The sequence below is a fragment of the Propithecus coquereli genome, unplaced genomic scaffold (assembly GCF_000956105.1).
Source record: "Propithecus coquereli isolate 6110/MARCELLA unplaced genomic scaffold, Pcoq_1.0 Scaffold223, whole genome shotgun sequence".
NCBI lineage: Eukaryota > Metazoa > Chordata > Mammalia > Primates > Indriidae > Propithecus > Propithecus coquereli.
Genome location: NW_012147523.1, coordinates 4,334,630 through 4,354,997, shown reverse-complemented (window position 1 = coordinate 4,354,997; position 20,368 = coordinate 4,334,630). Strand labels below are relative to the sequence as shown.

At 49.3% G+C, this 20,368-nt stretch overlaps 1 protein-coding gene across 2 annotated transcripts in view; it reads left to right on the top strand.

The window, feature by feature from the left end:
* EEF2K (eukaryotic elongation factor 2 kinase) overlaps positions 1–20,368 on the top strand; it is a 57,722-nt gene that overhangs the window by 25,488 nt on the left and 11,866 nt on the right. Inside the window, exons 3-13 of one of the 2 annotated variants that reach the window (XM_012645022.1) lie at positions 1,186–1,286; positions 5,338–5,398; positions 6,659–6,696; positions 7,133–7,304; positions 11,381–11,530; positions 11,954–12,086; positions 12,341–12,468; positions 13,189–13,390; positions 14,855–14,922; positions 18,160–18,237; positions 19,002–19,064. In XM_012645022.1, coding sequence (XP_012500476.1) covers positions 1,186–1,286; positions 5,338–5,398; positions 6,659–6,696; positions 7,133–7,304; positions 11,381–11,530; positions 11,954–12,086; positions 12,341–12,468; positions 13,189–13,390; positions 14,855–14,922; positions 18,160–18,237; positions 19,002–19,064 — 1,194 coding nt within the window. The remainder of the gene's footprint in view (positions 1–1,185; positions 1,287–5,337; positions 5,399–6,658; positions 6,697–7,132; positions 7,305–11,380; positions 11,531–11,953; positions 12,087–12,340; positions 12,469–13,188; positions 13,391–14,854; positions 14,923–18,159; positions 18,238–19,001; positions 19,065–20,368) is intronic. The other variant, XM_012645023.1, reaches the window with a different exon arrangement.

Sequence of the window (20,368 nt, the reverse complement as noted above, 5' to 3'; positions counted from 1 at the left end):
AATATTTTATTCATTTTAGAGATGGGGTCTTGCTCTGTTGCCCAGGTTAGACTCAAACTCCTGGAGTCATACAATGGGCTTTTAAAAACAAAAATTGGATTGTTCCATAATACGGTTTAGCAGCTTGTTCTCTTCTCATAATATGCCTTGGACATCTTTCCCAGTTAATACTCAAAAAGCTCTGGCTCTCAACAGGTTTTGAAAGTTTTGGGGGTTAGTTTTGGTCATCACAACGATGGGGACGCTACTGCACAAGTGGGTGGAGGCCAGGGATGCTAGCGACCCTGAGATGGGCAGGACAGCTCTGCACGACGGATTTTCCTGCATCCCACAGGACCTCGGAATGTCTCATGGGAATCGGTTCACAGCGGTCTGAGTCCGGAGCTTGATGCTACGTTCCACGTAAAGGCAACATACCTTTGGCGTGGTTCTGAGATACTCTGAGCTCAGCAAGGTCATGTGTGTTATCTATGGTTTCATGTGGGGCAGTAAAATGAGGTGTTATGCAATATTTATTATTAAAAGGGGGCACTGGGTCTTCCTATAGGATAAATGCAGCCTTTCAGAAGGCTGCTTCATCTTTTAAATGGATGTAATCAAAATGTCTGTAACCAATCCCCACAGACGAACATTTGGGCTAAATTTGATTCTGCATGATCACAATGACTCTTCTTATAAATACATGCTTGCACACTTGTGTTCATGTTTCTATACAATCAATCCCTAGATGTAGCATTGGGTCTACATCTACTGGGCCAAAATTAAGGAATGCATTTTTTTTTCCATTTTACTACATTGCTGGATTGCCTTTTAGAAAAGATTTATACCCACTGAAGATCTGTGAGGATGCTCATTTCCCCGCTTCCTGGCCAGCACTCGCTGAAATGTTTGTCAGTCTCGATGGGGGAATGGTGTCCTATTTTCATTCTCAACTTTCCAATTTCAAGCGAAATGGTGTTAGTTAAGATGCATCACCTCTGCCCACAGGAAGATCTTGCCCATGAGAGCAAATAGGGTCTTCGTGGGGTATGTAGTTGTGTTCCAGAAAGAATACTGGATGGGAGACTTGCTCTCTCATGAATGTCATCTGTCCCCCAGAACAAACAGCAGGGCGAGAGGAGGCTGGGGCTGCAGTGTCCCTGAGGGCCCTGGTCTGGGCCTAACGCTGTCTTTTGCCTTCTGCAGGAAGCCTGGAAGCATGCGATCGAGAAGGCCAAGCACATGCCAGACCCCTGGGCTGAGTTCCACCTCGAGGACATTGCCACAGAGTGTGCTACTCGGCACAGGTCAGCAGCTTGTCCCGGGGCCTTAAGGAGTCCTGGGGGCGGGGGATGGGTCCTGCTTCTGTTCACAGTCAGTGAGGCCCAGGTACCCTTGGGGGCCTGGAGAAGGGATTCATAACGACAGCAGCCAATATTGGAGTGTCCCAGGCTTAAGGTCCCAGGCGTCGTCGCACTGAAGCCTTCTCCAGCTCCTAGAAAGTACCTGTTAGACAGGCCAGGCTGGGCTGAGCTCTATGTTGCAGTAACAAATACCCCAGCAGAACCACACAACTAAGGTGTATTTCTCACGCTTATGAAGTTGGGTGAGAGGTGAGTAACTGTTCAGGGCAGCTGGGACCCAGGTTACTTCCACCTCGTGGCTCTGTTGTCTTAACACATGACCCCACCATCACTACCAAAGAGGAAGCCGGGGCATGGAGGTAGCACACCAGCTGTTCAATGCCTTGGCCCTGGAAAGGGCATCACTTTTGCATGCAGTGCATTGTGTGAGATCTAGTTACACAGCCTCACCTAGCTACAGGGGGACTGAGAAGGGTACGCTGCCCTCTCCAGCTTTCTGCAATGTGTTCTTGGTTCTACCCTTCAAGAAGATGGCTTTAGAATCCCACATGGACCCCTCCTCCACTGCTGGAGGCCACCCTCTTAGCAGAGTCTGTGGTCTGTGCCTGGCAGCCACTGTCAACACTGTAGATGCCCCAGCAGGGCAGGATATGGGCTTGATTCCTTTCTACCTGCGAGAGCACAGTAGGAGCTGGCTGGTGATGGCCTTGAAGGCGCAGTAGGGGCTCAGCTGGGATCTCGGACAAAGCCAAACTATGTTTATTTCCTAACCAAAGTGCCTGACTTTACCTGCCTTGTTTGGCAGTGGTGGGAGCCCGGGTATTGTTGGCTAGACTCTCCTGGGATTTCTAAATTGGAGGTTTCCTTCTCCATCCCTGGTTTTTTTAAGAACTCTGGTGCAATACAGATTTCCTGTTCATGTGGGTTGTTCCCAGGGTGGTTAAGAGCAAGGTTCTGCTGCTGAACCACCAATGCTGAGGCAGGAGCAAGGTTCTGGTTCCAACCAACCTGCATTTGGGCAGGTTACTTCACTTCTGTGGGCCTTAGAGTCTCCATCTGGACAATGGGCACAGTAATTGTAGCAATCTCATTGTTCTGCTGGGGGAGTTGAATGAAGCAACCCATTTAGGCACCCAGGGTAGAGTGAGTGCTCAGTGAACTTTGAGTAATGCTTACCTTTGTGCTGGTAGTGGTTGTGAGTGACAACCAGGGCCCTTCCAGTGTGCATTATCTCCCCCACCCCAGCTTCTGGGTGCCTCTCAGATTGCGGTCTCTTTTGGAGGTGAGGGAGGATTATTTCCTTTACCTTAGTCTCTGTATAGGTATAATAATAATAATCATTGCTGTTAGTAAGCACAGTAGAGTTGACCCTTGATCAACATGGAGGTTAGGGGTACTGACCTCTTGTGCAGTCAAAAATCTGCATGTAACTTTTGATTTCCGTAAAACTTAACTACTGACAGCCTACTGTTGACCGTACCATGCAATTGGAACGTATGGGAACGTCCCGGTAACAGACAGTTGATTGAAACGTAAATCAACTAGTATCTACATATATTTTACACATTCATGACATACCTAGCTTTTTAATTTTTTTATATTTCTAGGCTATGAGGTTCATCTGTGAGTTTTTTTTCAAATTGTTGCAAATCTCTAAAAAAATTTTCCAACATGTTTGAAAAAAATCTGTGTATAAGGTGACCCACCTGCTTCGAAGCCATGTTGCTCGAGGGTCAGCTGTGCTTGCACAGGCTGGTGCCAGCAAGTTTGCAGCTCTGAAGTTCTCTCCTTCCTCTGAGCCCAGAGGAGGTTACCTGCCAGGCCTCTGCTTGTTTCTCAAGCTCTGGGAAACCTGTTCTCACCTAGGCTGAGAGTGTTCTGGAGCCTGCCCCAGCTGCGGGGTGGGCCAGGAGAGGCCTCTAACTAGAGCTAAGAACACCCCAGCCTAGAGGGCGGCTTTAGACTTTAGGGATTGCCTGAGCTGAGATTTCCACCAAGCAAACCTGTTTGAGGTGCAGCCAGGCCCAGGAGCTGATTTGCTCTGGGAGAGGAGAGATGAAAATGTTCCAGAACCCTTTCCAGCTCTCTCTCTGCCTTGGGTGTGCACCCATCTGTGGAAAAAACAAACTCAGTTTCTCCTACCTTACTCTCACAACACAGAATGCTTCTGTGACCCCAAAATGTGTGGGGATTTCTTCCCCCCAGCAAACAAGCAATCAGATCTGTAGAGGATGGCAGCCGGGTGTCCTCTGATTCCATTCACTTCTGATACTGTCTACCTGGAGGTAGCATCAGATCCCACAGGGTGAGGGCTCGGTCCCATGAGACTGCCCCCCACTTCTGATGCTAGTCACAAGCCCCAGGCTGTTTTATCTGTGTTTCTGACCGACCAGATATAAATTGGGGTTCCCACAGCCTCCTCCCTGGGTTCAATTAATTTGCTGGAGCAGCTCACAGAACTCTGGGAAACATTCATTCACATTTACAGGTTTTTTACAAAGGATACAGAAGCGTGGGGCCAGGCATGCAGGAAGGGGCTCAGGGGCTTCCATGTCCTCTCCAGGCATGCCACCCTCCGGAGCCTTCCCTGTATTTGGCTGTCTTGGAGCTCTCTGATCCCCGTCCTTTTGAGGTTTTATGGAGGCTTCATTGCATAGGTGTGATTGACTAAACTATTGGCCATTGGTGATCAACTCAACTTCAGCCCTTCTCCCCTCCCTAGAGGTCGGGGGTGGGGCTGAGAGTCCAACCCTCTAATCCTGCCTCTGTCTCTCTGGTGACCAGCCCCATCCTGAAGCTACCGAGGGGCTGCCAGTCACCAGCCATCTCATTAGCATACAGAAAACATCACTTTGGAGATTCTAAGGATTTTAGGAGTTGTATGCCAGGAAACGGTGTCTGAGACCAAATATATGTTTTATGATATCACAACCCGGTGTTGGGGCTCAGAAAATGATACCCAAAGTCAAGGCCTTGGAAACAGCATCAGAAGCAAAGCCTCTCTCTGACCTTCTCCTGCCCTACTGTCGCTTGTCCCTCATTCTCTTCCAAGGCAGGTCACAGAAACCTGGACCCTCTTCCCCCAAAGCCAGCCATAAAACCCCAAAATACTACTCTAGCCTTCCCCAAACTTTCTGTGTAAGAGCTGGCCTTAAAGAAGTTAAGATCCTCGTTTCAAAGGGGCCTTACCCCGTACTCAGGAGGAAGAAATGCTCCAGCAGAGGGGCCAAGAAGAATCTGAACAGACTGGGTTTCCCCACTCCGTCTGCTACCATCAGCGCATGCTCTTTTGTCCTATCAATTTCTCCACAGCTGTCCCAGCCTCATGGAACCTAGGCATAAAATCTGATAGCTTCCCCTGTATCTTTGGGTCTTTGTCCTGAAGAGTCCTGTGTCACGTAAAACTGTGATCAAAGTAATTCATCATGCTTTTGTCTTGTTAGCCTGCCTTTTGTTGCAGGGGTATTGGCCGTGACCCCTGTGCTGGCAGGAAAGGGATCGCCCGTCTCTGTCCCTACACCGCAGCCCCTTTCCTGGCTGGATCAGAGGCAGGACCCTCTCCCACCTCTGCCTGCACAGGACAGTTGTCACTGCTTGGGAGATGCCCTGCTGCCTGGCAAGATTGGAGGCACTGCCGCCTCCCTCCCTGGGCTGTCCATTCGTTACGTAGACCAGTTATAATCAGGATATTTATTTGTTCAATCGCTCATCCCACACGGCTTTATTTATTAAATATCCACACGCATCAGGCAGGATGAGGAAGACAGATGTGGGTCTGCTTTGTGGAGTCACCGTCCAGTGGGGGAGCCCGAGGCAGAGCGAGCCAGCGGGCGGCACAGTGGCGAGTGCTGGGGAGACGGGGCTGGAGGCATGGTGGAGCGGGGGCTGGGCCCTGGGGGCAGTGTGGAGCCCAGAAGGATCTCTTGCCTTAGCCAGTGAGGGACAGGATTGTATTATGGACGCTCTGCCCTTGGGTGTGCTCTGGTCTCTGCAGGTACAACGCTGTCACTGGGGAGTGGATACAAGATGACGTTCTGATCAAGATGGCGTCCCAGGTGAGCAGGGCCCGGAGCCCCGTGGGGACCGGGCTGAGCGGGGACTTTAGTCTGTGCACCCTGCCCTCCACACCCGCTTTAATTTTTGTAAATTTGGGTATTCTTCATGTTATTGTTTATTATATTAATATTTTTTGTAACAGCTTTAGTGAGGTATAATCCACATACCATACAATTCACCTGTCTAAAGTGTACAGTTCAATGGTGTTTAGTATGTTCACAGAGTTGTGCAGTCCTCACCACAATCGATTCCAGAACGTTCTCACACTCCCCAAATGAAATCCCGTGCCCATTAGCAGTCACTCCCCATTCCCTCGTCTCCCCCAATCCCTGGCAACCACTGTTGCAATTGCTGTCTCTGTAGATTTGCCTATGCTGGGTATTCCCTATACTCAGATATCATACATCAAAAGACCATCCTGGCCACTCTTGTTGAAAATCAATTGACTATAAATGTATATATCAGGTTTTCTTTTACATTGCTGAATTAAATTTCAAACCCATTACTGAGTTGTTAAATAAATTTCAGTGGGTTGCCACCAGCCTTTGGGGAAAAGAAGGAAAAAAAAAAAGGCTAGGAAATAGTCTCCCTGTATAGTGAGGGCAAGGATTGTTTCGTCAAACTTTTTTGGTGTAACATACACACAGAAAAGCGTACGGCTTGCTGAGTTTTCACAGAGTGAACACCAGCACCCAGGTCAAGAAACAGAACACACCCAGCTCCCCTCAGAAGCCCCCCTCAGTGTCTACTGCCTGCCCCCAGGGTGAGCACCACTCTGAATTCCAGCATTCAGGTTAATTTTGACGTACTTCCTGTAAGTGGAGCCATGCAGCAGGTGTTCTTTTGAGCATGGCTTCTGTTGGGCAACATTTCGTGTTCATTCTCAGCACCGTATGGTATTTCCTTGAATGAATAGACCTGGTTGACTTCTCCAGTGTATTGTTGATGGACACTTAGGTTGTTTCCACTTTTTTCTGTTACTGACAGGGCTGTATTGTTCCTCTCCCAACGTCCTGTCCCCCGTGGGTTCCTCCCCTCAGCTGGGATGGAGGGATGGGGTGGTCCTTGTGGTCCCAGAGCCTCCAGGCTGGAAAGTCTTTCAGGCTTTGGTGGAGGTGCAGGAGGGGAGGTCCCAGGGCTTTCAGGATTGAAATGAGGTCCAGGACACAGGCAACCATTTGGTGGGTGACATCTCCTGGCTCGGGGCTGCTTCTGGGTGGGGCGTGGGGACTGATTACTCTCTGTGTGGTATCTTTCAGCCCTTCGGCCGAGGAGCCATGAGGGAGTGTTTCAGGACGTAAGTGACTCAGCCTGGCGCTTGGGGCCCTGCCCAGACTCCCCCAGGCCTCTAAGAGCTAGGGAACTGGACACCTTTGGCCAAGGAATGGAGACAGTAGCCTCTGCCCTCTTGTGTCCGAAGTTTCTCTCCTTCTGGTCTCCCTTGGACCACACACGAGGCCTGGCTGTGGGGATGGCTCAGGAAGAACAGGGAGTATCCCACTCATCTCTGCTCTGGCGCTTAGAGGTCAAGGCAAACGGGTTAGGAGGCCATTAACAATGACCCTGATCCACCCTTCCCAGCTCTTTGAAGGATACAGTGGGGCAGGAAAACCCTTTCCATTGCCCACATTTTTTTCCTGACCCCAGCCAGCCAGGCAGGGTGTTGCTGTCTGAGGACCCAAGACTGTGATCCCAGAACACCCAGGCAGGCTCCCTGCTTCCTCTCCCCCCAGGAAGAAGCTCTCCAACTTCCTGCACGCCCAGCAGTGGAAGGGGGCCTCCAACTACGTGGCAAAGCGCTACATCGAGCCCGTGGGCAGGGACGTGTACTTTGAGGATGTGCGTCTGCAAATGGAGGCCAAGCTCTGGGGGGAAGAATATAATCGACACAAGCCCCCCAAACAGGTGCGTGTGCCCCACCCGCCTCCTCCCCATGCCAGGGCAGCTGGGCACAGTGTCTGGGAATGAGGGTGGGGCCTATCGCAGGGTCCCCCTTCACCTTAACAGTGGCTAATGACAACCACTGTTTGTTGAACATGGTGGGCCAAGTACTCTATATGCAGAGAGTACTGTTCTCAAAAATGGAGCTCTGAGATTGGAATGTTTTTATCCCTATTTGTAGATGGGTATTAGGACTTTAGTTTGCAAATGACAGAAACCCACTCAAATTGATGTAATCTAAAAAGGCAATTCACTGCCTCATGTAACTGAAAAATAGTGCGGGCCACAGGCATGGCTGTATCCAGGACCAAACTGAAGTTGTCAGGAATCCTCCTCCATCTCTGGGCTGGGTGTTTTTCTGTGTTGGTGTCACTCTCAGGCAACCTTTCCACTTGCAGTAGCACGTCAGCCCCCAGCAGCTGTGTTCTGTCTTCTCAGCAGCCTTGTCAGAATGAGGGTACCTATTTTCCCAGAAGTTCCAATGAATGTCTCAGAACTGGGTGTCATTAGCTCTGATAAGGTCAGATGCCTATGGCTGAGCCAATCACAGTGGCCAAGGGGAGGGGATATGAAGATTGGCAGGCCTGAGCCTTGTGCCCACTTAGAGCTGGGAATGTAGGATTCCACCCAGACCATCTGGGCTGAGATTGGCAAAGGGGTGGCTCCAAGGAAACAATGGAAGGACAGGGAAATGGATACCATGTCTGCTCCCTGAGGAACCCAGGGCTCTGAGGTTAAATGACTTGCCCCACCAGGCAGGGATGCAGCCAGGGCTCAAATCCAGGTTGTCCAGCACCCTGCCAGGTTGGGTCCTTCACCGGAGCCGAGCCCTAGGGTGTTGGGTGACTGTGGCCAGGCCCAATTTCCTGCTGCCTGTGGGCATTTGAGGAAACATTGTTCCAAGCCTCTGCCCTGCCTAAATTCACTGCTTAGCCCTCCCACAGTGTGAGAGTCTGCTAGATGCAAGGTCTCCTGGGTGCCTTGGGAGAGGTGCACTTCTAGGCAACCAGCAGAATTCATTGAGCTCCTCCTGTTTTCTGAGCCCTTGATTTAAGCATACTTGGGATGGGCAGAAAAACCACAGTCCCCACTCTGGAGGGCTGTGACTTCCTCAGTTATTTGCTGTGTTTCAGCCCAGCCTCCTTTCTCTTCCTCCCTGAGCTTGTTCCTGCCTCAGGACCTTTGCCCTGGCCATGTCTCCAGCCTGCATCGCTTGTCTCCATGACACTTGCGTGGCTGGTCCTCTCATAGCTCAGGTCTCAGCCCATGTGTCCCCTCTGCAGCCAGGCTGGCTCAACCGACCTAAGTAGGCCTCCACCCAGTCACCTCTGCCAGGGCATTCTGGTTTGTTCTGTTTTCTTTTCTTTGGAGCAATTAGAGAAGAGAGAGCTTTTTTCATTTAGTTGATATGTTAGTTGCTTCTGTCCCTGAGGGCAGAGGTTTTATCTGTTCAGTGCTGTCTCCCAGCGCCTAGATGTCCGGTAAGTAATAATGCGGTTGAATGACGGGGGAGGGGAAGGGATGTGGTTGTTCGAGGAGGTCCTGGCTGTCCTCATGTGGCTATGCCACTGCCCCTCACCCAGGGAGCCCTCTGGCTGTGCAGGTGGCCCTGATGCAGCTTTCCTGGTAGGGATGGAGCCAGCATTTGGGGTGGAACCCTCTGAGAACCGCCCCTTTCCTCCTTCCCCTCAGGCTGGTTCTCAGAATTGAGGTGGTGTTTGGGGGAAGCTCTCAGCTCAGGGCCCTTTGGCCTCTGAGGCTGTTGTCTGCCTGGTGACTCACCCTCCCTTGATGGTTGTTGCCTTGGGAAACCGGGAGCTGGCTCCTCCCATGGCGTAGGTGGCACCAAGGGAGCGGGTGCTGTGAATGAGACCTTATGTAACAGGGCAGGAGATCCACGTTCAAGTCACAGGTCTTCCCTACCCCAGTTTATAGACCATACACACTGTTTATACGTTTTCATCTGCGTACAGGATTAAACGTATACTTTGTTAAAAAAAAAAAAAAAAGTCAGCAAAGAGTGTCAAGGTTCCCCACAATTCCCCATTGCAGGAGAAAACCACTGTTTATAGGTTGGTATATATTAGGTTATTAAGGAAGAAATGTCTGATTTCTTAAGTAGTAAGTTTGACAGTTGATATCTCTGACATTTCCCTTTGACACTTCTTGTTTTATCTTTATTGTGAAGGTACATCCTCATTATTTCAAACACACATTTGGCTTGTGATTATCTTTCTAATTTTTGTTTGAGCAATTTTTGTGAAACCGTGGATAAGTCAAAAATACGTGTTATTTTCGAACGTGAGTTCGAAACCAATGCAGCCCAGACAGCTTGAAATATCAACAAAGTGTTTGGGAAGGATGTGGCTAACGAATGCGTGGTATGTCGATGGTTTGAGAAGTTCCATTCTGGTGATTTTAGTCTTGAAAATGAGCCATGTGGGTGACCTGAGATCAAGGTGGATAACGATGAGCTGAAAGCTGCAGTGGAAGCGAATCCATCTCAACCCACGCATGAATTAGCAGCAAGGTTTGATGTTACTATTCCAACAATATTGGACCATTTGAAACAAATGGACAAGGTAAAGAAGCTGGATAGATGCGTACTACATGAATTAAACGAGCACCAGCAGAGAAATCTTCGCGAAGCTTGCCTTTCTTTGCTGTCATGACATAAAGGCAAACCATTTCTATACCGTGTTGTTAGGTGAGATGGAAAATGGATTCTTTTTGACAATCACAAGCATTTGGCATGATGGTTGGATAAAGATGAAATGCCAAAATGCAGTCCAAAATTGGATATTCATAAAAAACAGCTAATGGTCTCTGGTGGTCCAGCACTGGTATTATCCACTACAGCTTCATGAAACCTGGTCAATTGATTACAGTGATGTCTACTGCAACCAACTGGGTGAAATGATGAGGATGCTTGCGATTAAGCAGCTGAGATTGGCCAATAGAGACAGGCCAATCTTCTTGCAAGACAACGATTCACCACATGTCACACAAACGATGCTGCTCAAACTACAGAAGCTGGACTTGGAAGGTCTCTGTTATCCACTGTATTCACCAGACCTTTCACCAGCTGACTATCACTTCTGTCAGGCTTTGGACCTCTTTTTGCAAAGAAAAATATTCAATTCTCAACAAGCTGGAAAATGCCTTTTTGAGATTTCACCACTCGTTCTCCAGGTTTCTTCACTGCTGGCATAAACAAGCTACCGTTAAGATGGTAAAACTGTGTTGATAGTTTAGGTGCACACTTTGATTAATTGTACTGCTGCTTGTTTAAGGTATAATAAACTAAACTTTTGATTTGAAATTGGACATTTCGTATTTAATGACCTAATGTTACTCTAGAATTGTGTCTTTGATAATAATAACATGAGCAAAGTTTCCTGGCTCCTTTGTGTATCAATACATTTAATGCCTGTACTAAGTCTGAGATCCCCATTCCACAGGTGAGGAAACCGAGGCATAGAGAGGTAAAATAACTTACCTGAATCCACAGCATTAGTGTAAGACACAGGTCAAGTTGCTTAGCAAACAGACCCACAAATATGCGCTGACATGAGATGGTTTCTTTCTTGCTCATGTAAAGGTCCTATTGATGGGTGCCGCAGGGTGGGCTGGTACCTTGCCCTCTTGAAGCCATCCAGAGCCCTGGTTCCTTCTATCCTGTTGCTCTGCCATCCCCTGGGGGTTGCTGTGGACCACGTGGTCAGTTCTGGCTCACAGGAACAGTCCACCTTATGGGGCAGGCTGAAGTGATGTCATTGTATCTGCTCACTTCCCGTTGGCCAGGTGTGGTCACATGGCCACACCTAGCTACAAGGGAAGCTCAGCAACGTCATTCTAGCTGATGGTTATATATCCTATTAAAATTCAGGGATGGGTGTTTTCATTCTAAAAGGAAAAGGGGAGAATGGATTCTGGGGACAAACTAGTAAGCGATAGAGCCAGGATCTGTGCCCTGGCAGCTGGCTGCTCTCAACCCCTCCCCCTGCCCTTCCATGTGACCCCACTCCCCCTTCTGCCAGGTGGACATCATGCAAATGTGCATCATTGAGCTGAAGGAGAGGCCAGGCAAGCCTCTCTTCCACTTGGAGCACTACATCGAGGGCAAGTATATCAAGTACAATTCCAACTCAGGGTTTGTCCGTGATGACAACATCCGCCTGACACCGCAGGTAAGGCCCCAGGCTCACCCTGCCTGCACCTCCACCCTCTGCCCACCCCAGCCCTTCATGGTGGGAGCCCGGCCAGGTTCAGCCCCTAGAGAGGAAGAGTTCTTGTGGGTATGGGGCCTCACATCCTCAGAGGACCTTCAAGCCCCTTGGACCATTCTATAGGAGACTCTGTAATGGGACACCTCTCACCCCATGCTGGCTTCTGTCAGTAGACCTAAGGTGGCCACAAGACTGCAGCCCCAAGATCTCTGTTGATTGAACAGACCTCCTTCCTTTATCTTTTTCTCTGTACACCTCCTTACAGAGAAAGGCCCCAACATGGGCAGAGCCAGGGCCCTTCAACCCAGAGCAGAGGCTGGCCAGTGTCTGCACAGGTCACAGCCTGGTCTCTTGCAGCCACCTTTTTCTTCCTGTCCCCCACAGGCTTTCAGCCACTTCACATTTGAGCGTTCTGGCCATCAGCTGATAGTGGTGGACATCCAGGGAGTGGGTGACCTCTACACTGACCCACAGATCCACACTGAGATGGGCACTGACTTTGGAGATGGCAACCTAGGTAGGTAGGAAAGCCAGCCTATTTCCACGGATACCAAGCTTCCCGCTAAAATCTCCCAGCTCTTTATACACCCAAGAAAACAGGCTGAGACTGTGTGAGCTTTTCTAAGGTCATCGAGATAGGAGCCTGGGATGTCTGACCACCCTAAGCTCAGCACATTTTACACCTGCCCCAGCCACATTTATGGGGCTGGCACTACCCCTCCCCTGTCACAAAGCAAAGCAATACTCCAGACACCCCCCCTCTGTCCACAGGTGTCCGGGGAATGGCGCTCTTCTTCTACTCTCATGCCTGCAACCGGATTTGCACGAGCATGGGCCTCGCTCCCTTCGACCTCTCGCCACGGGAGAAGGATGCGGTGAATCAGAACACCAAGTTGCTGGTGGGTGCCCAGCGTGAACCTGCTTGGCCTGGCAGGCCCTTCTGCTACCCAGACAGCAAGCCCTACCTCCCTGTATGGTGACAGCCAGGCCTGGCAATGCTTAATTGAAGAATACCAGGGCAGGAAGGATCTATCCCATCTGTGCCACAACTCATCCCCTCCCAGCTCAGTACACAAAGCCCTCCCGAGTGTCCTCACAATGACGTGGCTGTTGTCTGCTCAAGTCCAGCCCATTTTTGACGAGGGCGAGGGGAACAGACATGCAGAGACAGTGAGAAGGTGTGTGCGTGGTGTGCATGTTTGTGTGGTGTATTGACAGATGACTGGACTTAGACCTGGCTCTCCGGGCACCTCGATGTGTCCGGGATGAGGCCCCTTTCCCCTGACCTTGCCACATGGACCGGATACAAGAGAATGTTGGCAAAGACCAGCCTGGGGTTCTGGACATAGAGTGGGATACATTCTCCAGCTCAGGGCTGTAAAGTGTGGTCAGCACTTGAGGGGCCAGCAGGTCCTTTGAGCTCCTGTTCCAGATGGCCCCTCTTGGAGGTCTTAGGGTTAATCCCTACTGATTTTTTATAAATTTTCTATCAGCCCCTACATGGGCTTGTGCAGGAGCCATGGCTGAAAGGGCTTCAGAGTTAGAGGGTACAACAGGAAGAGCCCTTCGTTCCCCAGAGGCTGCTTGTGTGACATGAGTATCCCTGTTAATGTCCCCAGCAATCAGCCAAGACCATCTTGAGGGGGACAGAGGAAAAGTGTGGGAGCCCCCGAGTAAGGACCCTCTCTGGGAGCCGGCCCCTGCTGCTGCTCCGCCTCTCAGAAAACTCTGGAGATGAGAACATGAGCGATGTGACGTTTGACTCTCTCCCTTCCTCCCCGTCTTCGGCCACACCACACAGCCAGAAGCTGGACCAGCTCCGTGAGTGATGGTTCGGTCCCCAGTCACTGTGGTTGGAAGGGACAGGCAACAGGTAGGACAGAGCTAAACTGGCTTTCATTTATGTTAGAAAAATCAGACATGCTAACCAAAAAGATTCATGGCCCTGATGGTTTTACAGGTGAGTTCTTTGAATGAACTTTCAAGACATAGGTCATCTAAATGCCATAAGAACAACTCCTGTTGTAGAAAACAAGGTAACATTTTTCAGTGTGTTTTATGGAACTAGCAAAACTCATATACCAAAATTTGACAAAACATCAAAAAAGAAAACTATATCCCAACCTCACACATATATACACACACACACACAAAACACACAAATTCTAAATAAGATATTAATAAGTAAAAACGAATAGTATTTTGAAGGAATAGTCTGTCAAATAGGGTTTTCACAGGAATCTGAGGGTTGTTCAACATTGGGAAATCTATTAACGTGATATTAATAGGTCAGAGGTGAAAATTGGAAACAGTGTTTGTGAAGTTGAAGTGGTAGAGTTTGTGGGTATGTGGATGAGGGTATGCAGGAAAGGCAGGGGGCAAGGCTGACTCCAGGACTTGGGCCTGAAGAACTGGAAGGGTAGTGTGGTCATTTATTCAGGGAAAGTCCGTAGGGGAGCAGGCTCAGAACAGGAGAGGAAGATTTTATGTTGAAACGTTAAAGGAGACTTTTAGACGTCTCCACTGGAAGGCCTTTGGGATTGTCTGGAACAGGGGTCAACTGACTTAAAAGAGCCAGAGAGGAAACATTTTAGGCCTTGCAGGTCATTCAGTCTCTGCATTTGTAGCACGAAAGTAGCCACAGAAAATATTTAAGTGAATGGGTGTGGCTGTGTTCCAATAAAACTACTTGTGGACACTGAAATTTAAATTTCATATAATTTTTACGTCACCAATTCTTTTCTTCTTTTGACTTTTGACAACCATTTAAAAATGCAAGAGCCATGTTTAAAATCTGTGTAAAAACAGGCAGATTTGGCTCGAGAGAGCTCAGGGCAGGAGATAGAGACAGGGAACCAGCAGGAGATGGTTGGTTTTGAAGCTGTCTGAGGCCCACTTCTTGGGCCCCAAATGTACAAGTGGATTTTCTTCCTTCACAACTGCCCCTTACTGGGGTAGCCGAGTGTGGGCCAGGGACACATGCTAATAAACACATTATGAGTATAATTGCATGATCATAGCCTTGAGGAGGCTTGGAGGTGAAGCTGCTTGCTCAGAATTATGTAGCTGGCAAGTGGCAGACTTAGAGCAAGTTTTAGGGGAAGAGCTGTAGCCCCCAGATGTGCCAACAACATTCTTCTCCTTGTTTGTGCCTTTCTTTAAAACTAAAAAAATAATAATAAAGGCTTAGTGTCAGGTGTGGTCTGCTTTGGGCTGTAGGTTAGTCTTTGAATATTCCCACAGTGGAGCCAACACAACACATCATCTCTGTCTCTCCCTGCCCAGATTGGCCAGTGTTCAGTGACCTCGATAACATGGCGCCCAGAGACCATGACCATCTGGACAGCCACCGGGTGAGTGCAGAAGGAGAGAGGCTGTGGGTTCCAGTGCCCTTGGGGTGGGAGGACTGGACTCTATCCCAGTGGGAATTGAGGGCGAATCTTCAACTTCAGAGGTGGGCAGCCCAGCCCAGATCTCCCCTGGGCACTTCCAGGAAGGCACAGGGTAGGGGTAGCAGGAGGATGCAGATGGATTCCAGCCTCCTGCCCAAGGCAGCGCTTTCCCTGGGGAAGAGCTGGGTCGGTTGCAGTTCCTGGAGACGGTTAGGGAAGAGGGACTCCAGATCAGCAGCAGTGCAACCTTCTGGTAAATGCCAGGTTGGTTCAGCCCCAGGTCTGGTTTGTGTAGATGGTTGTCTTGTTGGGCCGCTATACTGGGTCTCAGATCTGTAACATGTAGCACAATAAGCTGTGATGCTCTCGGATTGGATAAATAGAATGTTTCCTGCAGCTTCCGGTTGCCTCAGTGGGAAGAAACTAAGGCATCGTATTTGCGTGTATGCAAGTGTATATTAAGGGGTCAAATTAAAATTTCTTATGAATTGTTTTTAAATAAACAGACTTCGCCGAAATGTCACACTCGCATAGACCACAGGCTCACTTTAAGCTGCACTCTCAGATTGCCCCAAAAGTTCAGGTTCACTCTTGGCTGCTTTTCAGAGTTCTTGAGTGGAAGAAAAAAATAATAATAGCTGATACATCTGGAAGCGTCACTGTGGGCTTGGTAGATAGTCTCATTTCATCCTCACAACAACGTATGAGGTAGATGTTATTTATTTCTTCTAGAATTAGAATAAATGTTAAGATTTTAGAATAGGTAAAAAACACATCCTCATGTGTTAAAAGGAAAAGGCATGAAGGATTAGCAAGGTGAGGAGTTTTCCCTGCACCCCTGCCCTCTGCCACCCGCTTCTTATCCCCAGTGTTAGCAGCTGCTTGGGCAGTTCTCTCATTATCCCTGGTTTAGAGAAGAGGAAACTGAGGCCCAAGAAAGTTAGGCTGCTTGCTCATGGTCACTCAGTGATGCAGCCAGGGGACAGACCAGGCTGTCTGACCCCATGCTCACTCTCTGCCTTGCCGTCCTTGTGTTCATGTCATTTCTCAGATGGGGAAACTGAGCTTGGAGAGCTTGGCTGCCTCGCTGGGATCACAGAGCTGGGGTTTGAACGAGTGTGTCTGTGTCACAGCTTGGGAGTGACTCCAGAGGGTGGGACAGGGTGCCCAAGGCTGTGTAACTGCTGGGTAGGTAGGGCCTGTGATCCGTTTTCAACAACAGCCTTTCACGGCCAGGTGCGGTGGCACACACCTGTTGTCCCAGCTACTCAGGAGGCTGAGGCAGGAGGGTCATTTGAGCCCCTCCAAAAAACAGCCTTTCCCTCAGCAAAATGAACACTTTAATTTTACTGTACATAAATTATACCTCAATTTAAAAATTTGAAATACTTTTTTTAAAAAACCCATCAGCCTTTCAGCTCACACAGGTCAAAGGTTCTAGAATTGTCTAGAGACAAGGGCAGGGTCCTCTGAGGACAGCACAGTTCCTTGGGCTCGGGTGGGTCCCTGGCCAGATCGGAAGCCATGGATTTCACTGTACATGTTTGAATGACTCTTGTCTATCTGCAAGAGTGATCCAGGTTTTACATTTATGGTAGTGATACCAAGCTGCTTTAAAAAATATGTATTTATTTAAGTAACATACGATGGTTTCTCTAAAGACATGAGAATCATGAGTTCAGGAAAGTGGTTTTATCTGGAGGGGGAAGAGAATGGGAGGGGAAGGGACACACAGAGGTGTAAATTTTAACAGTAACCTTTTAGTTCCTTTTAAAAATATCTCAGGTTACTAAGGCATAGTGTCAGTAGTTGACAAAGTTGGGTGGTAGGTGTGTCAGAGTTCATTTTAGAATTCTCGATGCCTATTTGTGTGTTTGAAATACTTCCTAGTAGAATAAAGAAGGAAAGAAAATAAAAGTATTCGGTAACTAACGGAGCAGGTGACATGCAGAGAAGGCCAGAGCTCAATGTTGGTAGCATGTGACTGAAGTTTTAGAGATTCTAAATTATACCAGATTCCCTTTCAGAACAGAACTTAGGTCTGGGAGAATAAGAAATACGCCCAGGTGACCTGTGCAGTTCTGGTTGAGGACTTACCGATGGTAAATATTGTTCCCAAGGCTGTATTTTTGTCCATGGGTCTCAGACCTGAAACCAGCCTTTGTTTTTCTGCCTGTGAAGTGGGTGAGTCACTCTGAGTAAAGCCCTTACTGTGATCCACGTTTTCAGTGTGTAACACCTTGTTTCATCCTCACAGCCAGCCCTTCGATGTAGGTGCCATAATGAATCCCCAGAGCTAAGGACACTGAAGCTCAGAGAGGTTAAGCAACTGCCTAGGGTCACAGCTGGCAAGTGGCAGAGCCAGGTTTGAGCCCAGGCAGTCTGGCTCCAGAGCCCAAGGTCTTCACCATTGCTTTATCCTGCCTCATTGTCACCCAGCCAGCAAAGGGCAGCAGGAAGAGGATGTTAACTGAGGTGATAGACAAAGGAGAGAAAGCCAGTGATTGGAATGTCTAGATGTCACCACCAGGTACTCGGAGGACCACTGGAACCCATTAGGGTGGAAACTTACTAGGTGCTCATGGTGTGTTGGAGAAAGAATTCTCACACACAGTTTAGGATCGAAAGATGTACAAAGTTTATTTGTTTTCCTGAGAAAGAAAGGAGAGAGAGTGTGAAGGAGGGAGTGGCCACAGCTCACAGAGAAAGGGGTGAAAGTGCCGGGTAGTAGAGAAAAAGCAGCTGGTGTTTTGAAGGGTAAAGATGGTGCTTTTTTCCCTCTGCTGTAGCAGACTGATAACAGGAGCAGCTGTGGAGCAGTGGTGTTTGCTTTTTCTATTTTTTTTTTTTTTCTTTTCTCTGTGAAGCTAGCTTATCTGAGTCCTTGAAATATGTTTCTTGCAGGAAGGGAGGCAGAGAGTTGGAGCAGGGAGTTCACATCCCTACTGTCTGCTTAGGGCTCTTCAAGGCTGAGAAAACGAAGTTTTAGAGATAACAAGTTAGACCCCTGGTGTTTTAATTAAACAAAACAAAGGGGATAGTTGTGAGGTTTTGTTTTTGTTTTTGTTTTTTTTTCCAAAGAGCAATTATGTGGTGTGGGTTTATTTCTTAGTTTCTGTTTGATAGTTTATTTTCTTCTGTTATATAGGTTATTAGTAAGGTCACCTTTCAGATGCTAAGGTCATCTTCTCTCCACAGGATTCTGAGAACAGTGGGGACAGCGGATACCCCAGTGAGAAGCGGGGTGAGCTGGATGACCCTGAGCTCCGAGAACATGTAAGGAATCCACAGGAAATGAGACCAGAGTCCCCTGTTGCCTCGTTTATTCTCCAGGAGAGTAAAAATCCCCCTTCCTGAAGGGGGGAATGTGAGTGGGTCCTGAGAAGATAAGAAGTAAATTAATAAACAAGATTATTTCAGATAAAGATTAATGCAAGGGAGAAGATAAAACAGGATCACGTGGACCGGTCAGGGGGCAAGTGAGGAAGCTTAGATATAAGGTTGAAAATGGCCAACAAATCTTACAGTGCAGCGGGAACCTTTGGCTGCGGAGCAGGGAGGGCGCTGGCGTAGGTGGGAGGGCCCAGCTCCAAAGCATAGGGTCCTGGCAGTCCCTGGGGAGGGCTGCAGAGGTCGGTTTCCTCAGGCACCTTCCCTGCAGCATCCTGGGAGTGTCGGCCATACTGACCGTGTGCCCACGTCAAGCTTGCACATCAGGGCCAGTCTTGCTGGGAGACCTCTGATCTCAGCTGTATGATTGTGAATATGAAACATGCAGTAAGAGCTTTGGCCAAAGGAAGGACTTGGCACCATTTCCCCAGTGGCTTTATGCTGGGATCCGGTTCTATCTGTCCACACAGTGAGAGGGACCTCGAGGCTGTGGCTGCCCAACACGCCATTCCTACCTGTGACCCAGCATCCCCTCTGCTGGGCAGACGGGGGCTCCAGCTTCCCCTGGGAGGGCGGGGCTGGTTGTTCATGGGGAGGTTCTTGGGGAAAGACCTGCTCTTTGGATCACTATCATCTCTGCCACCCTTCAGGGCCACTCCAACAGTAGTCGGCGGTACGAGTCTGACGAGGACAGCCTGGGCAGCTCCGGACGGGTAATGCGCCCCTCGGCTCCCTGGGCAGGGCTGCCTGCTCGCCTCCTCTGGGCTTTGTTGCTGTTTCTCCTCCCTTGTGTCACTGCTGCCTTCCCATCTGCCTACATGTCCTAAAGGAAGATTTTGCAAAGGAGCAGACCCCCTTGGCAAAGGGGGGATTTTTGAGCCTGTGTCCTGGACAGGATATGGGGGGAATTGTGGGGAGGATCAGAGTAGAACAGCCCCGTCCTAGAGGGGACATCACAACAGGTACAGCTCACATCTTAAAGTGCCTTCTGGGGAGGCACCTTGTAGCATTAATCAGTTTACTTCTTGCAACCACCAGGAAGACAGGCTGATGTTTATTCATCCCCATTTTAGGGGTGAGAAAACTAGGGTCTTAGGCACTTTCCACAGTTACTGAGCTCGTACGTCTAATGAGCATCTTAGGTGATGGTCATCATCAGGCCAGTCTGGGACAGACCAGCCCTGTGCCCTGGCCACTCTTCTAGCTGATTCCCTAACATGCTTTGAACCTCTCACCTTTGAGTCTTTGCTAAGTGGAGTCTTTCTGCCACCTGCAAGGTCCTTCCGCCCCCTCTGGTCATCCTTCCTCAAAGCCTCCCTGCTCTCCAAGTCTGGATCCTGGTGGCACCTCCTCCAGGTGCCACCCCTTTTCCTCCCTGCCCACTCCTACAGGCTTGACTCTCGTTCTTCCCAGAACACTAATTACTTACCATGGGGTATTTTTTGGTGGGGTCAGGGTCTTCTCAGCTCAGTGTGGAGCGGGGTTGCTCAACCGCAGCATTCTTGGCCTTCTGAGCTGGATCATTCTTTGCTGTGGGGGCTGCCCTGTGCATTGTGGGATGCTTAGCACACACACGGGCATGCACGCAGATACCCAGCTTTATGCTGTAAGAACCTCTAGGCAGGGCATCTTTAGCTGGGAGAAATTATGTGCTTTCTAAACCCATTCTCTGAATCACCCTGTGGATGTTGCCTGTGGCATTGTGGTGATTTGACAGAGGAAAGCAAAGGGACTTGCTGGAAGGTCTGAGTCAGACTCTTCTGGTGCCTTGTCTGGGGAGCTGGCACGGGGGTTGCTACACTGGTAGACGAGAGGGAAACGCATCCTCGAGCTCGTGCAGTCTGTTCTGCTAGCCGTGGGTCCTGTGGCTGGTGGCATATGAACTGTCAAAATTGGAGCCGTGTTTGTCCAGTAAAATTATGACACCGTGAGGGTTCGCTTCCTCGCTTACCAGCCAGGCTCCTGTGCAGTGGGGGCTGCCGACAGCCGTGACGAAGTGCCCAGCCCAGCCCCGCGC